At 36.2% G+C, this 19,012-nt stretch overlaps 1 protein-coding gene across 3 annotated transcripts in view; it reads right to left on the bottom strand.

Annotated features, from left to right (window-relative positions):
* Positions 1–19,012, bottom strand: part of Srbd1 (S1 RNA binding domain 1) — a 240,327-nt gene that overhangs the window by 193,152 nt on the left and 28,163 nt on the right. For all 3 annotated transcript variants that reach the window (XM_087216429.1, XM_021253815.2, XM_087216430.1), the window contains 4 exons: positions 15,072–15,189; positions 13,514–13,652; positions 2,229–2,325; positions 761–896 (listed from right to left, as the gene is read on the bottom strand). In XM_087216429.1, coding sequence (XP_087072555.1) covers positions 761–896; positions 2,229–2,325; positions 13,514–13,652; positions 15,072–15,189 — 490 coding nt within the window. The remainder of the gene's footprint in view (positions 1–760; positions 897–2,228; positions 2,326–13,513; positions 13,653–15,071; positions 15,190–19,012) is intronic.

The raw sequence follows: 19,012 nt of genomic DNA, 5'->3' as shown, positions 1-19,012 counted from the left end.
AAGCAAAAGGACCCGAATTCGATCCTGGCTACCAAAAAAAAAAAAAATTCTAAACATCTGGGCCGGGGATTTAGCTCAGTGGTTTTGCCACCTGTGCCTGCTGTGCGAGCGCAAGGACCCAAGTTCGATCCCCAGTACCAAAAAAAGAAAAAAATAGTACAGAAAAGTCCTTAAGGCTGCAATGAAAAGACACTGGGCAATGACTCAAAGCCATACAAAGAAATAAAGAATACTGGTTAAAGTAACTACATATATAAATACAAAAGCCAGCACTATTGTATTTTTTATTTGTAACTTTTTCCCCCTCCCCTTTATTATTTAAAAGTCACATTCTATACTGTACATATAGCCTATCACTACATTTCAGAAAAAAATTAAGACACTGAAAAATTAGAAGACTCAGATACAGTGACTATGGACAAACCAACTAAATGAGATCTTTTACACTTTATTCTAAATCATCTGATTGATATTGCATGTGGAAAACACTTAGAATTGAGCTCAAATCCAAGTATATGAGGAAGCACATGCTTAGCAAGAAAGATCACCAACCAGGAAACAAGATACCTGCTAAAAATTCTCAGTGGCACTTACAAACTTCTCTGAGTCTTCAGTTTAGAATTTGTGAAATTAGGAGACTATGACAATCCCGTAATAATTTTATGTTTAAAAACAAGAAAATATTTGACATAAAATTCTTCAAATCCAAACTATTGTCGTGTTACTACTATCAGTATACATAAGCAATTTCCTTATTTACCTGATGGTGCTGAATGTTTCTTATGTTGCATGAAAAGTTCTGGTATAGTTGAAACTTATCAACATCTTTCTCATTTACTTTCTTTGAGGATACTTTGGCCAGAGATGACTGAATACAAATGTATCTATTTTGGCACCTGCTCAGATACACAAATATTCAAAACACAAGTAGTTATTAACAAGTACTTCAAGTTTGTTAAAAAATGTTATATGGAAATAAGGACAGCAAAAAAGTTAAGCCATTACCAAATGATATTTGTTTAATGATGTTCCAATATGAAAATGATGTTATTAACTCATCAAAAGGACTCTGCCTAACATGCTAGCATAGGTCCTACAGATCTGCTTATACATCAACCCAACCTCCCCGCCATGCCCAAATAAATTCAGATACAATCTACAGTTATGAATGAGATCAAAACTATCTAAGGAATCAGACCAATAACACTAGTCTAAATATGATCCTTCTCTAAATTAGGCAGTCACAGTCAATTAAAAGCTAAAAAAAAAAGTGAAACAAAAGGATGTACTAGGACAGCTTTCAAAAGCAATCTGTAGAAGTGAAACAAATTTCAGCACCATAATTACTTAAAAACATACATTTTTCAACCCGAGCAATTATTCCACTTCATCTCACTCCTGCTAGGGCCACTGAGAATATAGAACAGGTCTTTCCCTTGTATTAATTACTCAAAAACCCTAACAAGAAATAATGTCAACTGGTTCATCACATTTCCTCTGCTTTGCATGGTCCCACAGCCGAGATGTGGGGGAAGGGAGGGAGAGATCTAGTAGAAACCTGTCTTCTCTTCTAACAAAGAAGAAAAATGACAGAGTACATAAAAACAAGGTTTTAAAGGGGTTTTTTTAAAGGTTTTTTTTAATGTGGCATAAATCTATAAGCCCAAGTAGATCCAGCAAAGAGCTTTAATCAACCTGAAAATTCAAAAATGTGATGTCGTGGATAAGCTGCTCTCTGCAATAGCTGAAGTTCATTTTGATGCCAGCTCTCTTATCCATACCTGATATCACCATTCTAAATCAACCCAATCACAGGTAAACACCAAAAATGAAATATTATAGAAATATTATAAATTAAGCACACATATCACACTTAACATGTTTAAAAAACAATGGCACTACTCTAAATGAACATGAGTCTCTCCTTGGGATAAACTGTGAAAAGCAGTGGTTTTTAAACTCTGTGCATCCGAGCCCTCCACTGAGGTGCCTCAGTGGAAAGAAGATGAGGAGGCAAAGTTCCAGGCTCCCTGCTCAGAATTCAATTAAAACAACTTTTCTTTTATCTGTTTTATATATTAGGGTTCTGTTGTTTGAACAAAGAGTTCTGCTACTTAAAAAAAAATTCTGAATACAAAGTTTTTAATGAATACTGGTATTAGCACTAACCACGTGACCCTTAACAGCACGAGTCCACAAAGCAGAAAACTCTATAAAGAGTTACTCACAATTTCCGAATGAAGTCAAGCGTGTCTTTGTCTTTAGCAATCATGTCTGCTAAAATATGCTGCACTCCTGTCTCAATATCCTGGAGCGCAGAAAGCCCTTTAGGAAAAGGGGCAAGGGAGAACAAAAACAAAAAGTCTAACATTGGTTTTAAAGTCTATAATTAAATCACATTAAATTAAATTCCAGTCAAAATAAAATCTTAACAAACTTAAGACAGAAAGGAATGATGGCGGTGACTAGCTTCAATATGTAACAAAAACCAGTCTTTAAAAGCAATAACAGAAGCCCTTTACATAATACATTGCCTAGTAGAGAAAATGCAGTTTTTGACCAGTTCCACTACTTACCAATTGTTAATTACTAGACAAATTACTTGACTTCTCTACCTCAATGTCCTATAAAAATGGAATAAGAGTATCTCCTTCATGAAATTGTTACAAAAATCAAAAATATATTAATTGTCATATCCCAAACCACATAACTTGTTACAAAAAATTCTCCCTTATAAATAGTTTTATTAATATCTGTATTTTAGGTTATAAACCATTTATTCACATTTCAATGATCTATTTGAATTCCTTAAGTCTAATCAATACAAGAGTGACCAATCAGGCAGGTGTTCATTATTACAATTAGATTAACTACTGATGGTTAAGTTCTCTCCAAGCACTTTCAGTTTGCTAACTCACAGGAGTGAGTCTTATACATTACAGCCTCTATAATGTCAACTTATACACAGGCAAAGAACATCTGCATTGCTCTCTTTCATTTCTATTGTCATTATTGTATTTGTATCAAAGCCTTACTACTGTTGTTGTTTTACATTTAGGGTTGAGTTAATGAGTCTCATGGATATGTTTTTCTATGTGTATAGTTTTAATGAGTAACAGGTACAAAGACAATAGCAGAACAGACTTCTGGTGGTACAATTAATAAAAAGAAAATGCCCATTTGGGGGGTTGTATTATGACAGTAAAAGCCAACTACTGAAATGATTGTATTTCTTTTAAAGAAATTTAAATAAAAAATTGGTCACTGAAATTAATAGGAATTCTATTCACACATTAAGAGAATTTCTCTACAAGAAAATTTCTCTACAAGGTAGAAGACTGTATATATATATATATGATGTAGAGGACTTAGAACAGCTGTGGCACAGAGTAAGCATTCAATATATGCTTAATCTTATGTTAGCCACCTCCCTAGATCAATCTTCATCTAAGAAATTGTTCTCTATGTGCCAGATGTAGCGGCGCATGCCTGTAATCCCAGCACTCAGGACACTGAGGCAGAATGATTACTGCAAGTTTGAGGAGAGCCTGAACTTCATAGTGAGATCAAGCAAGACCAGTCTGAACTGCACAGCAGGACACCATCTCAAAAAAAAAAAAAAAAGAAATTGCTCTCTATGCAATCAGTCCTAGAGCCCAAAGCACCTCAGAGCATCATTATACAAAGAATAATGAAAACACAATGCTGATAAGTCAGTAGTAAAGATGGAACCTCCAATGCAAACCATTACTGAAAACAAAGAAGAAATGTTACACATACCTATAACAAAGGACCTTATAAAACCGTATCATATGAAGGGAAATACAATTTCAGAGTTTTTTGTAATTAATAAACTTCATGTAATTAAAATAATATGAGCTCTGCTGCGCAGGTGCAAGGACCCAAGTTCAATTCCCAGTACCAAAAAAATAATAACAATATGAGATCTAGTACACAGTTTTGAAAAGTATGGTCTGAGGACCTGAAAATAAAATATACTAGGTACTTGTAAAAAATATACATTCTAATCAAAGCTTGGATCCCGCAGCCTCTTCTGGTTCCCTCTGCTCTTGAGTGCTCCCTGTGTGATTTTGCATGGCCTGTGCTGTCCTCTCCTCTGGACTGTGAGTACATATGACTAACAAGTTACCATCCATTGCATCTGGCTGGTACTAACTGTGCTGCATTCAGCCACTCTCTGTTTAGGAAAGAGACTCCCTTTGCAACAATGGGCAATTAGAGAGGAAAAGAGGCCCCCAGCATCAAGCAGCTGAGCCTTTTGGCCACCCATACCACCACTCCCAGCTCAGAGGAGCAAATGCCCCCAGCACCGAGCAGCTGAGCCTTTTAGACTGCTGTACCACCACCCCCAGCACGGAGGAGCAGAGCCCCGCCCAGCACCAAGGAGGTGAGCATTGCAGGCGCCAGCAGCACAAACCCCCCCAATCCCATTGAAATGACAAAACATGTAAACAAGTCTCAAAACTAGACTCCCAGATCACCTAAACCAAGCCCAAGGGAAATGAGATGGAAAAATCTGATACTAAACCACCTAGACTCCCTGAACTGGCAATGAAAGAGGATCTGGAAAAAATGAAATCAGAAATAATTTCTCAGATAACAGCAGAGATTGTGCCCATAGTGCAAGACATCATTAATAAATCCAGAGAGGACAAATAAAAAAATAGAGGAGCTGAGGAACATGATGGAATCCCAACACAGGAAACAAATGGAATCCATAAAACAGATGCAAACAGATTTCCAGGAGATTAAAAACTCCACGGAATGCTTACAGAGCAGAATGAGCCAATGTGATGACAGAATTTCAGACATAGAAGATAAGACTGTAACTAGTGACCAGGAAAAGAAAAATTTCTTTAATAGTAAGGGGCCACAAGAAATCAATCCAGGAGCTCATAGATGATGCAAAGATGAATCACATAAGACTGATCAGAGTCAAGGAAGAAACAGGAGAGAGTGCAGATGACATAAAAAAATGGTTCACAGAAGTGATGGCAGAAAACTTCCCAAGCAGGGGAAAAGAACTTCACATACAGATAAGTTAGGCATACAGGACTCAAACTAACCTTGATCAAAAAAACCTACACATAGGCAAATAATTCTTAAGATTCCAAAAACACAATAGAAAATTCTACAAGCAGTTAGAGGAAAAAAACAAATCACATACAAAGGAAAGCTCATCAGAATCACAACAGACTTTTCAACACAAACCCTCAAGGCAAGAAGAGCTTAGAGTCACATATTTCAAGCCCTAAAGGAAAACAGCCTCCAACCCAAATTGATGTAACCTGCAAAACTATCTTTCAAATTTCATGGAGAAATGAGATGCTTTCATGACAAAGCACACGTTAGGAACTTCCTGGATACCAAACCAGCACTGCAAAACATCATAGACAATATCCTAGGGAAAGACAACTAGGATCACAATCCCAGGAAGCCCTGCAGAATGAATCCACCCAGCATGGCAAGAAACTAAATGCAAAGGGGGAGAATCCAACAAAAAGAAAAATTCATGACAATGATAAGTCAATAGGTATCAGTTATAACCATCAAGGTTAATGGTCTCAATTCACCAATCAAAAGAAACAGACTGGCAGAATGGGTCAAGAAGCAAGATCCAACAATATGCTGCACAAAAGAAACACACTTAATAAAAAAGAAACTCATGAACTGAAAGTTAAAGGGTGGAAAACAATACTCCATGCAACAAGAACCTGGAAAAAAAGCAAGAGTAGCTATCCTCTTTGCAGATCAAGTGGATTTCACACCAACACTGATTAAGAGACAAGGAAGGACACTACATCCTTGTAAAGGGAACAATCCAAGAGGAAGAGATGACAATTATCAATATAAATCCACCAAAACATTAGTGCGCCCAACTAAATAAAACAAATATTAACAAAAACATGAAAACTCATATAACCACTAATACAATAGTACTGGGGGACCTGAATACCCCATTGTCACAAATAGATAAATCAACTAGACAAACGACAAGCAACGAAATACTAGAACTCAATCAAACTCTTGAACAAATGAACTTAACAGATGTTTACAGAGTGTTCCACCCAACAAAATCAGAATACACATTCTTTTCAGCTGCACACGGGTCATTCTCCAAAACAGACCACATACTTGCTCATAGAACATATTTAAGTAAGTGCAAAGGAATTAAAGTTATCCCCTGTATATGATCAGACTATACTGTGATGAAATTAGAGCTCAATAACAAAAGAAACCACAAAAATTTCATAAAAACATGGAAATTGAACAACACACTTCTGCATCATCAATGAGTCATAGAAGAAATTAAAGAAGAAATCAGACAGTTCCTTCAATTAAATGACAATGACAATACAACATATCAGAATCTATGGGACACAATGAAAGCAGTCTTACGAGGAAAATTCATAGCAGTGAATTTCATATTAGGAAAACAGAACGAGCCCAATTAAACAACCCGATGCTGAACCTCAAGCTTCTAGAAAAAGAAGAGCAGGACAGCCCCAAAGCTCATACAAGGGAGGAAATTATAAAGATCAGAGCAGAAATCAATGCAATGGAGACTAAGAGAACCATACAAAAAAATCAATGAAGCCAAGAGTCGATTCTTCAAAAGGATAAACAAAATTGAGAAACCCTTAGCCAACCTTATCAGGAAAAGGAAAGAAAAGTCCCAAATCCATGCAATTAGACATGAAAAGGATGAAATTACAACCGACCCAGCTGAAGTCCAGAGGATCATCAATACCTACTTTCAGAAACTATACACCAATAAGATGGAAAACACAGAAGAAATGGACAGATTCCTAGAGACATATGAATTACTAAAGTTGAACGAAAATGACCTAAAAATTCTAAACAACCCAATATCAACCAATGAAATTGAAAATGTAATTAAAAACTTACCAACTAAGAAAAGCCTGGGTCCTGATGGCTTCACTGTTCAATTCTACAAGACATTTAGAGAGGAACTATTGCCACTACTGTTTAAACTCTTCAATGAAATTGAAAGGGAAGCAATACTCCCAAATTCATTCCGGGAAGCAAGCATCACCTTGAGCCCCAAAGCAGAGAAAGACCCAACCGAAAAAGAGAACTATAGGCCAATCTCACTAATGAACATAGATGCAAAAATCCTTAATAAGATAATGGCAAACAGAATGCAGAAGATCATCAAGACACCCTGACCAAGTAGGATTCACCCCAGGGATACAGGGATGGTTCAACATATGAAAATCAATCAATGTAATACACTATATCAATAGAACCAAGGACAAAAACCATATGATCATCTCAACAGATGCAGAAAAAGTATTCGACAAAAATCCAACACACATTTATGATAAAAACCCTACAAAACAATGGAATAGATGGTCTCTACCTAAATCTGATAAAAGCCATCTATGAAAAACCAATAGCCAGTATCATACTAAACGGCCAAAAACTGAAATCCTTCACATTAAAATCAAGAACAAGACAAGGATGTCCACTATCACCATTCCTGTTCAACATAGTTTTGGAAACATTAGTCACAGCAATTAGACAAGAGAAATAAATAAAAGGAATAAAGATAGGAAGTGATGAAGTCAAACTGTCATTATTTGCAGATGACATGATACTCTATATAGAAGACCCCAAGAACTCCACCAAAAGTCTTCTAGACTTAATAACCCAATTCAGTCAAGTAGCTGCATACAAGGTCAACACACAAAAATCAATAGCTTTCCTCTACAGAGACAACAGACTCACTGAGACAGAAATAGGGCAAACAATTCCTTTCACAATAGTATCCAAAAAACTGAAATACCTAGGAATCAACCTAACAAAAGAAATCAAAGACCTCTTCTCTGAAAACTATAGCACTCTGAATAAAGAGATTGAAAAGAATATCAGAAAATGGAAAGACATCCCTTGCTCCTGGGCAGGAAGGATCAACATAGTGAAAATGGCCATACTTCAAAACCTGCTATAATAGATTCAATGCAATCCCAATTGAAATCCCAGCAGCATACTTCACGGACTTTGAGAAAACAATCCAAAAATTCTTTGGAACAAGAAGAGACCCAGAATAGCAAAAGCAATTCTAGGTAACAGAGACATGGCAGGGGGTATGACAACCCCCAACTTGAAACTGTACTACAAAGCTACTGTGATAAAAATAGGATGGTACTATCAAAGAAACAGACCTGAGGACCAGTGGAACAGATTAGAAGATGCAGAAACAACTCCAGTCACACTCAGCCACCTCATCTTCGACAAAGGAGCCAAATACCCTCACTGGAGGAAAGATAGCCTCTTTAATAAATGGTGCTGGAAAAATTGGGTTTCAATTTGCCAAAGATTAAAACTAGACCTATATCTCTCACCATGCACTAAACTAAAATCAAAATGGATTGAAGATCTAAATATTAAAACAGAAACATTGAACCAGCTGGAAGAAAGGTTAGGTAGAACTGTTGAATACATTTGTGTAGGAAATGATTTTATGAACAAAATGTCAGTTGCCCATGAACTAGCACAAACAATCAACAAGTGGGATCTCTTCTTATTGAAAAGCTTCTAGGGCCAGGGATTTAGCTCAGTGGTTCCGCCACCTGCCTAATAAGTGCAATGTCCCAAGTTCAATCCCCGGCACCACAAAAAAAAAAAAAAAAAAAGCTTCTGCACAGCAAAGAAACCACCAACAGTGTGAAGAGACAACCACAACGTGGGAAAAAATTTTCACCTGCTATGCCACAAAGATTTACTATCTAGAATCTGTAAAGAAATTTAAAAAATCAGACCTCTCAAATTTAAAGACCCAATCCGAAAATGGGCATCTGAAGTGAACAGACATTTCTCAGACAAAGAAGTAGAAATACCAAATAAACATATGAAAAAATGTTCAACATCACTGGTCATTCGAGAAATGCAAGTGAGAACAATGCTGAGATTTCACCTCACCCCACAAAGAATCATGAAATCAACCAATAACAAACGCCGGTGGAGCTGTGGGGAAAGAGGAACATTGCTCCACTGCTGGTGGGAGTGTAGACTGGTGCAACCACTGTGGAAATCAGTATGGAGATACCTCAAAGAACTAGGACTGGAAGTCCCATTTGACCCAGCTATTCCCCCACTGGGTATCTTCCACAAAGAATTCAAAGAATCATACCACAGTGATATATGTGCACTCATGTTCATAGCAGCACAGTTTGTAACAGCTAAAACTTGGAAGCAGCCCAATTGCCCATCAACTGGAGACTGGATAAACAAAATATGGGGTTTTTTTAATAAAATGGAGTACTACTGAGCCATAAAAAATGAGAAATTAGAGACATTTATAGGTAAATGGATGCACATTGAGGCAATACTCTTAAGTGAATTAAATAGGACACACATGTAAATACTGAATAGTTTTTCTAGTGTGAGAAACTGAAAGTGTAAATAAGGACTAAAAGGTATAATAGATAATGTGAAATAGGAAGAAAAGAACAAAGGGGAAGGGGAATTGGGAGGGGTAGGGGAAAGGAAAGAAGGGAATGGAATTAATATGAGAAAAAGAAAAAATGGAAACAAAGTCATTGTAAATAGGGAGAGATGGAAGGGTTGAAGGGAGGGCAGGGGTATGGGGAAAAAATAAGAACCAAGAGAGATTATATAACGGTGAAAATTTCCAATGATGAATGTCATTATATTGTATATCTAAAATGTACCAATAAAATTAAATTTAAAAAAATGAAGAGCAATTAAAAAAAAATATATATATATATATGTGGAGAGAGAGAGAGAGAAATTCTAAGCCAGGCATGGTGGTACACGGGAGGCAGAGGCATGAGGATCACCTTGAGTTCAAGAGTAGCCTAGGCTACATAGCAAGACCCTGTCTAAAATATATATATATATATATACACACACACACACACACACACGTGTGTGTGTGTGTGTGTGTGTGTATATATTTCCAGACTGTGGGATTACATTGTTTCACAGAACATCTCAGATGATTCTCATCTTCATTAAAGTTTAAAAAAAAAAAAAGAGGCACTGCTAGGGAGGTGCCTTGAACCCTCTCAGAGAAGTGGTCTCATGGGTGGCAGAAATTATCAGATCAGCTGGGAAGCTCTTTGAACTCACATATCCCTCTCAGCTCAACCAGAAAAGAACTGGAAAAGAAAGCTTATCCATTTTGAAAAAGCTCTTTCCCCAATCACACAGAATTGATCATTGGGATTAGTAAGACACACGAGGATAACAAAGAGTTCCAAAAGTTTAGCATTTCAGTGAAATCAGGAGGAAATATGGCCCACAGAATCCAAAACTCATATCCCTTCCTCATAATGTATTCTTTCCAACAACAGAATCTCCAAGCCACCACACCTGTAACAAAAAATTGAACAGTTTTAGCTTCACTTTGCTGCCTCCTATTTAGAACAGAACCACCACCTGCTCCTGACTGGGTATAACCCCAGGATGGGCTGGCTCTTCAGGATACAGTCCATCTGTGGCACAGGAGAGCTTCTCAATTTGTTATGACTTGTGTCTAGATGTTCCCACAAAGTTTCATGGGGGTCATAGGTGGGGATTTTTCAGAGATGGCTGGATCTAGAGTGTGCGCTGCTGGGATTGATTCATGGTGCAATGCTAGGATTGAGGGCACTAGGACTAAGGGTGTGAGTGCTACCTGCCCTAAGTAGTCTACACAAGATAAAAGGGGCAGAAAGAAGGTGTTAAGTTCCCTTTTGCTTTTGCTACCCTCTCTCTGCCATGAACTGTTTCTCCTCTGCAAGGCCTGTCTGCCATCCACCCTGCCTTGGAGCCAGTCAATTATAGCCTGAAACCTCTATAAACTGTGAGCTAAATAAACTTATCCTCCCTTAACTTGGATGTTGGGTATTTTCTCAGCAATGAGCAAAGTAACTAAGACATAATTCAAACCAAATTCTTGTTGGTCTGTGGCAAGCAAGAAGTGTTTAATGGGAGGGAGGGGCAAAATAACTGGTTTCTTAAGTATTTCTTTGAGGAATGATGAGAATGATGAAAATGTTTCTTTAGAAAAACAATAACAGTGGAAGGTGGTTGTGTGTATGCATGTATTATGAAGCACGAGGGTGCAGCAAGAAGAGAAAAACATTTCACGTGAACTTTAAAAAGCAGTACCTAGCTTACTTGTAATTAATTATAATTCTTCTACATTTGCAATCAAGATAAAAGAAAGAGGGAATAAGCAAACAGAAAGTCCTGTTATGGCTGTAAGTACTACTATAACTATACTGGTTCTGAGCTATCCACATGATCAGAAATATCAATACCTGGTGTTCATTATCATGTACCCCAGGAATATTACCAAACACAACAACCAAAAGAGATATGGTTATCAAAAATCTACCCAGTAGGGGACCGGGGATTTAGCTCAGTGGTTCCGCTGCCTGCCTCGAAAGCGTAAAGACCAAAGTTGGATCCCCAGTACCAAAAAAAAAAAAAAAAAAAAATCTACCCAGTAGGAACTCTGAATCTGTAAGAACCAAGTAGACCTTTGAGCCAAAGGAGGTGGGAAACAGAAGGAAAAGAAAGCCATAAGGAGAAAATAGAAAATAAAACTTTGTGCATCCAACATTCCAAAAGCTTCAATATTCCATTGTAATAAAAACACACCATGATGAGCATAGATAGTTTTTACTGTGGTTAACCTCAAGGCTTGACTCTTCAGTCTCAGCTATTATTAAAATATTAAATGTTGCAACCATTTGACATCTAATTATAAATACTTTTTAAATTAAGCAAATTAGTGGGCCAGGGATTTAGCTTAGTGGCACCGCATCTGCATTGCAAGCACAAGGTCCTGAGTTCAATCCCCAGTACAAAAAATAAATAAATAAATAAATAAATAAATAAATAAATAAATAATAAAATTAAGCAAATTAGAATCTTACTTATTTCAACCATCTCTAAATTCAAATAACATCATTTTGCTTTTTCTTTTCATTATTGTCTATTTTCACAGACTGAGATATATGTTTGTATATGAACAGGTAATTGTGTTTTACATGCATACATACTCAATTTTTAAATCACAAATTTAAATGTTAAATAATTTTCTGGATTATGTAAAATAAAAACAGGTTATGGTATGCTATGATTTTCTACAGTTAAGTACAAAACATGGATTTTGTTATGAGAGAGTGCCCCCTACAGACACTTACGTCTCCCAGCCCTAAGAATCAACAGAAGGCCAAAAGAAACTAGAACTAGGTTAGGGAGATACAGGTCAGAGTTGCAGACTGGTAATTCAGCTGAATAAGGCTAGAGATCTAATGTACAGCCTGAGGATTACAGTTAATAGTGTTGTATTATATACTGAAAATTTGCTAAGAGTATGTTTTACCACCAAAAAAGTTAACCTTGAGATGATGGATATATTAATTTTATTATCTACAGTACTGTTTAATACAGTAATCATTTATATATATCTGTACATATAAATATATATCAAAACATCATGTTGTACTCCTTATATACACTTTTAAAACACAAAAAATAAATATTTTTTAAAAGAGAAGTAATCACCAGGCCATTCATCTCCCCTCTCAATCCTAAAGGCAATTCTGAAAATGAGCCACTGTTATCCAGAAAATTCACACTGTAGTGTTCATTTTGACAATAAAACCAATGCATTCTGACATGAATCAAACTGTCATTTCCTTGGGTTTCTCTCAGAAACATCTCTCCCTTACTCCCTCCCTCTCTCATTCTCTCCCACATATAAAAGGACAGGAAGATACACTTGGAGGTAAATTTCAGAAAAAGACACTTTATTCCCTACAAAGCAGAAGTGTAGGAGTGGAGCTTTAATTTATACCTTGTGCATGTCAGAAGTATTGAAATTCTTTTAAAACAATAAAAATGAATTTTATAATTAAACTTTTAGAATTATAATAAAAGCTTTAAAAGACAATATACAAGAATCTTTATAACCTTAGGATATGAAGGAATTTCTTTAAAAAGAAAAAACCAATTATCTTAAAAGATTAATAAAACTAAGGCCTTCTATTTTCTAAGAAATGGCATAAAAAAAGTAAGAAGACTGCGCCTGCTTGGCAAGTGCAGGGTCCTGAGTTGAATCCCCAGCACACACACACACACACACACACACACACACAGACACACACACACACACAAGAAGAACAAGCTGGGAGAAAAGATCTGCAGCACTTATAAGTAACAAAGACTATTTTTAAAAACTATTTTTCAAATACTTATAAACTATTAAGAAAAAAAGAAATAACAAAATAAAAATGGGCAAATGACTAGAACAAGCACTTCTTCAAGAAAGAAAAGTTGAATGGCTAAGCAATAGGTCTGTCACAGGACCTGTTTTATTATAATCACTTATTCTTTGCATGCTATAATATTCTTTTGTGTGGACATTACTTAATGAAGCCATTTCTAACAAGTTTTTGAATTAAAAAAAGGAGGAAAGAAAGAAAGCTGATCTCTTTAAAGCTGGTACCTTTAACATCAGGTCGAATGTAAGAGAGCAGATTGAGCTTCCCTGGATTCTCAAGTAGTGTCCAGGCTGCTGTTTCTAATCCCAGCTGCTTTGCTCTTTGGGCTTTTGTGCCTTTACTCCCAGTTTTATATGGAGCAGACTAGGGAGGAAAGGCAGAAAACATAACACAGGATTTGGTTTTTAAATGAAAAAGTTAAAACTAGCATGCAAATTAGAAGCCATACTGAGAAGCCTGAAATCCTTTTTTCCACCTTTTCCTCTTCCTTCAGAGATGAATTCCTACTAAGTAGCTAACACTTGCTGCATGAGGGTAGTATGTGCCTTATCTTACTCTTCATACTTTTTCTATATATTTATTTGTTTGGCTTTACTCATATAAAAAACTCACTGCTTGGACTGCAAGGCCCTCTCCTCAAACCTTGCCAGCTCCTCTAAAAGCTGTCTGGACACGATGCTTTGACTTCTTAACCCACATTCACTCCTCCACCCAGCACCATCTGGCTTCTCTTCTCACATACCTTGCTCAACATGGTATCATAAAGATCCACAATGATCTCTTAATTACAAAATATAGCTGTTTGGGCCTATCTTGCCAAACTTCCCTGCTGCATTTAACCACTGATCATTACTACTTCCTTCTAAAACCCTATTTCCTACTGTTTCATGTAACATCACCTCCAGACTCTCCAACTATATCTCTGACCATTTTTCCTGTATCTCCTTAGGTTCTCCCCCTTCATCCACACTTCAAAAGCTGGTGTTCCCGGGCCAGGGATTTAGCTCAGTGGTGTCGCCGCCTGCCTCACAAGCATAAGGTCCTGAGTTCGATCCCAGGTACAAAAAAAAAAACCCTGATATGCTCACTCACAAACTCTCCTCAAGTAAGCTCTTCCATTCTCATAGTTTGCAAAACAACCCTGCCACAATATCCATGGGAGTTTGGTTTCTGGAACACCTTCCCCAGTCTTATAAATACAAAAATCTTCAGATGCTCAAATCCTTTCCATAAAATGACATAATATTTGCAATACAACTTATGCATATCCTCCCGTATGCATTAAATCATCTCCAAACTACTTATAATGCAAATGTTATGTAAACAGTTACACTGTATTGTTGAGGGAATAATAACAAAAAACTCTGTATGTGGTCAACACAGACATATTTTTTTTTTCAAATATCATCAACCCACACTTGGTTGACTATGCAAATACAGAAATCACAAATAACTGCAGAGTCAAATGTACCAACTATTGTACCAATTACCTACACTCATACTTGTCTCCAGTTCAGTCCTCTCAATTGACTTTCACATTTCTATAATCTATTCTCCTTCCCCACTTGACTGGTAACTCCTTGAAGGCAAGGACTACGTATTATCATATTTGGAAACCAAAGTGCCGAGCATAAAAAAAAAAATTATTGGATAAAGAATAAATGTTTTGATGAATTAAATAATGAAGGTCAATGAACTGGCCTTTAATACCTTAGTCTTAAATTATAAAAAGACCAAAATTATAATATATTCAGGTACTAAAGTATAAAAACAGTCTCTTACCACATGTTCTAGTTCTTCGAAACTTTTACAGTTCAGCAAGGCTTTTAACAAACACTCAGACATCTTTCCCTCCTTCTTAATCTTCTGGATTGTACTATGAACCTTCTTTGCAATCGCCCTGAAAATAAAAACTTTTATAATATGTAAGACCTGTATGGCAAAACTTTCTGAGGCTTTCTCAAATTTATAGAAAAATTTCAGGTAAAGTAAGAAGAATCCCTTTCTTTTTAAATCATTTGAGAGTAACAGCATCCCCAAATACACTAGTGTACATTTTCTATAAACAATAATCTCCTACAAAATCACAATGCAACTATCATAACAGGTTATTACTGATATTAATGCTTATATTGATATCATCTAATAATTAGATGATCTATTACTAGCATCTATCCTTAGAACTGACACTTTATTCAAATTTTACCAAGTATGTCAATAATGTCCTCTGCAGTGTAGTCCCTCCAGAATCAGGTGTTACGTGTAATTGTCATGTATGTAGTCTCTTCAAGGTGAAACAGTATTATAATCTCGCTGATTTTCAAGGCCTTCATACTTTTGAAGGCTATAAGAGTTATTTTAGAGTTTCTATGATATTTCCTTACAATTAAATTCCTGTGTTGTCACTCTGCAGGAATATTACAAAAGTGACACTTGTTTTTCTACCACATCCTACCAGGTGGCAAATGATTTTGATTTGTCCCATTACTAATCAACTTTCATCACTTGACTAAGGTAGTGTCTTGTGAGTTTCTCCATCGTAGTGGCATTGTTTATTCTCTTTTAATAAGTATTTTGTGGAGAAGTATTTTGGGACTAGGTAATTATACCATTCTTGATTAAGCTTTATTCACTCATTTATTTATATCATTATAGACTCATGATTTCTTTATTTAGTGGTTATAATCAATTTCTATCACTTTAATGCTCATATTGCCCCACATTTAGTCCGAAGTAATCCTGTTGTATTCTTCTGACATGTCCCCATCATTTTTTGGGCATTTTTCATTCTCTGCTATAAGATAGTCCCAACTCATCTTTACTTTCCTTATCCCAGGCGTGGAATTAGGGTAATGAGGCTTGAAAACCATGTTACAGGTACTAAATATGCTGATTACTACTGAAGTATCACTGCTCAAATTGGGTACACCTGGCACCCACAACTGTTTTCTAAATACCATTCTCCACTAAGAAGAACCAGGACTCCATGTAAAAAAGTTTATTCCATGGAATATACAGAAATCTATATACTTATACGGGTAAGGGAAGGGGTGGACACAGTAGTTTCCCCGCTTTACAATGGTTTTTCAATGTAAATATTCAATCTCATTTTTCACTTTGTTTTGTTTCATTTTGTTTCCAATAATGGGGATTGAACCCAGGGACTCACATATGCTAGGCACTGAGCTCTCTCAATGAGCTGTATTCCCAGCACCCACCCCCCTTTTGAGATAAGATCTCACCAAATTGCCCAGGCTGGCCCTGAACTTGAGATCTTCCTGTCTTAGCCTCCCATATAACTGAGATTACAGGCACATACCACCATATCAGGCTGAATCTTACTGTTGTATCTAATGCTTCTCATCCTATTTTATTACATGTTCCTATTTATAGGATATGCCCAATAATTGTATTGTTAAAATGATAGGCAAAAGTTAGAAATGATCTGAACTATTAAAAACTGACTGGTGCAAATTTAAATCTACCTGTATTTTTTTTTTTTGGTACCAGGGATCAAACTTGGGACCTTGCACTTGCAAGGCAGGCGGCAGAACCACTGAGCTAAATCCCCAGCCCATCTACCTATATTTTAAAAAACTTAAGGCAGAAGATTGTCAGTTAAAGGAAAGAATATGCAGAATATGAAGTTAGATTACAACCTATGTGTCTTTCATAGTCCTGGTAGCCCAAAACTGTTGTCAAGGACTAACAGCTGCCAGGGTCATTATGACACTATGTCAAAATGACATTATGTCACTATGTCCTGCTGGCCTGAACATAAAGAAAAAAATAGGTAACTTTAAAGAAAAATGCAGGCAACTTTTTTTGCTATCCCAGAATTATATTATTTAACTTCACAATGGGACCATAATTCATATGCCTTGCAGCCATGTGGCATTAACCACCAGTGCTACATGCATGACTGTACAACTTCTACCACTGGTAAAACAAGCTGCCCGACAGGATGGATGGTCATGCATGTACCACCGGTGGTTCAAGCCAACAGGAATATGTTAATTCACTTTCTAATGGCAATGCATACTAAGAAATGTATTTTATTTTCCAACCCAATTTATACATACATATGTAAAACTGAAACAATGTTTCATGAAATATGTACTTCTACTATGAAAACTACATTCTTATGTTCTCTATTCTCTTATTTCATTTTTTTTAAGTGGCATGACTTATTAAATTGGCTTCACTTCTCACCTACAGGTAGCAATTGGTAGTTGAGAACCAAAGCTCTAGTTCTAAAAAATTCTGAGCTTAAGAAAAAGTAGAGACCACATCTCATTACCAAAAATAAATGTCTATCTTCTGGGAAAAAAATCTAAGCCCCAGGCAATGCCCCCACTTATCTTAAAGAATACTCCTGTACGAATATTCAACTATTCCTCTATTAATGGAAATCCAAAGAATGGAATTTGGCAGAAGTGTTTATTTAATAGAAAAAGAAAACAATAATAATAATCTTGACATCAAGTTTCTATTTGCCTCCATACAATGATTGTTAGAATACCTAATTGTTTTAAGCAAACTATTCTTGTTTGTGACACTTCCCCCAATTTCAGGTCCAAAAACCCTCACACTTTATCCATAATATGCAAGCTTTAATGCAGAAAGCTTACTTCAAAATCTGCAAACTCCTGGCCTTCCCGATGTGCCCTGTGGATGGTTTCATTTGGTTCAGAAATGTTTTTACATAAAATCCCAGATTCCCAACTTCTTCTCAGAAATAGGAAGCTCTAGCAAAGTGGGCAAACAAACAGCCCTGCACATCAGTGATCTGCTAGAGAAGAGTCAAGGCTCTCATTTTAGACAGGATTTGTAATTTCCAGTTCTTATGCTCTGATGCTGGATTATACCAGCCTGACCTGAACGATTTGCACCTTTGATTAGCAAGTAATTTTTACTTCTAATTGGCTAATTGATTCTGCCTCTCAATGAAATACAATTCACTACAAACTAGTATGTTAATTCTTCTGGCACTAAAAGAACTTCAACAAAAGGGGCAGAAAGGTTAGCGGATACCGGTTCCCCAAACATCACAGAAAGCTTATCAGGATTATTATAAAGCTAATCCTTAGTACTTTTCAAATAGCTTTATGGAAGGGTAATATACAATTTTAATCAGATCCTTGTTGTAGAATTGAAGAATATACACATTAGCAATTCAAAATCTATAAAAGACATGCAATAAACACCTAAAGAGTAAACAATGTTTTGACAAATGCTTCTGAGTAACATGGTTAGTCTTACGGTTCTTGTATGCATATTTCTGAGTTACTATATTATATTCAAAGGCATAATCTTTTAAAAGCTACTGTACTTTCTATTATGTAACCATACAAAACTTATAATTGACTAAGATTAAATTACCATTATCTTTAAAAGAATAGAAAAAGGACATATATTTCCTACCAAACTCTATAGAACACAGGACGCTGTAGAGTATGGGTTATTTACCCTTGTGATCACATGGCTGACTGAGAGCAGGATCACAAGAGAGCATCCAACAGCATAAAATGCTACCCTAGAAAACAATTAAAATTCAAAATATTCAAAGTATGGCTTTTACTGAATACTTATGGTTTTGGCCATCACATAGTCAAAAAATTGTTATGTCAAGTTAGTACAGGTTGGAAGCCATCTGGTACTTCCAAAAAACTCTCCATTTAGGGATTATGTAGTATTACAAAGACAGTTTTATACAAGCTGTT

This window comes from Heterocephalus glaber, unplaced genomic scaffold (genome assembly GCF_053883595.1).
Source record: "Heterocephalus glaber isolate CG9 unplaced genomic scaffold, H.glaber_assembly_v1.0 deba00001457, whole genome shotgun sequence".
NCBI lineage: Eukaryota > Metazoa > Chordata > Mammalia > Rodentia > Bathyergidae > Heterocephalus > Heterocephalus glaber.
Note: the sequence above shows the minus strand (reverse complement) of the source record. Positions and strands in the feature narration are given on the sequence as shown.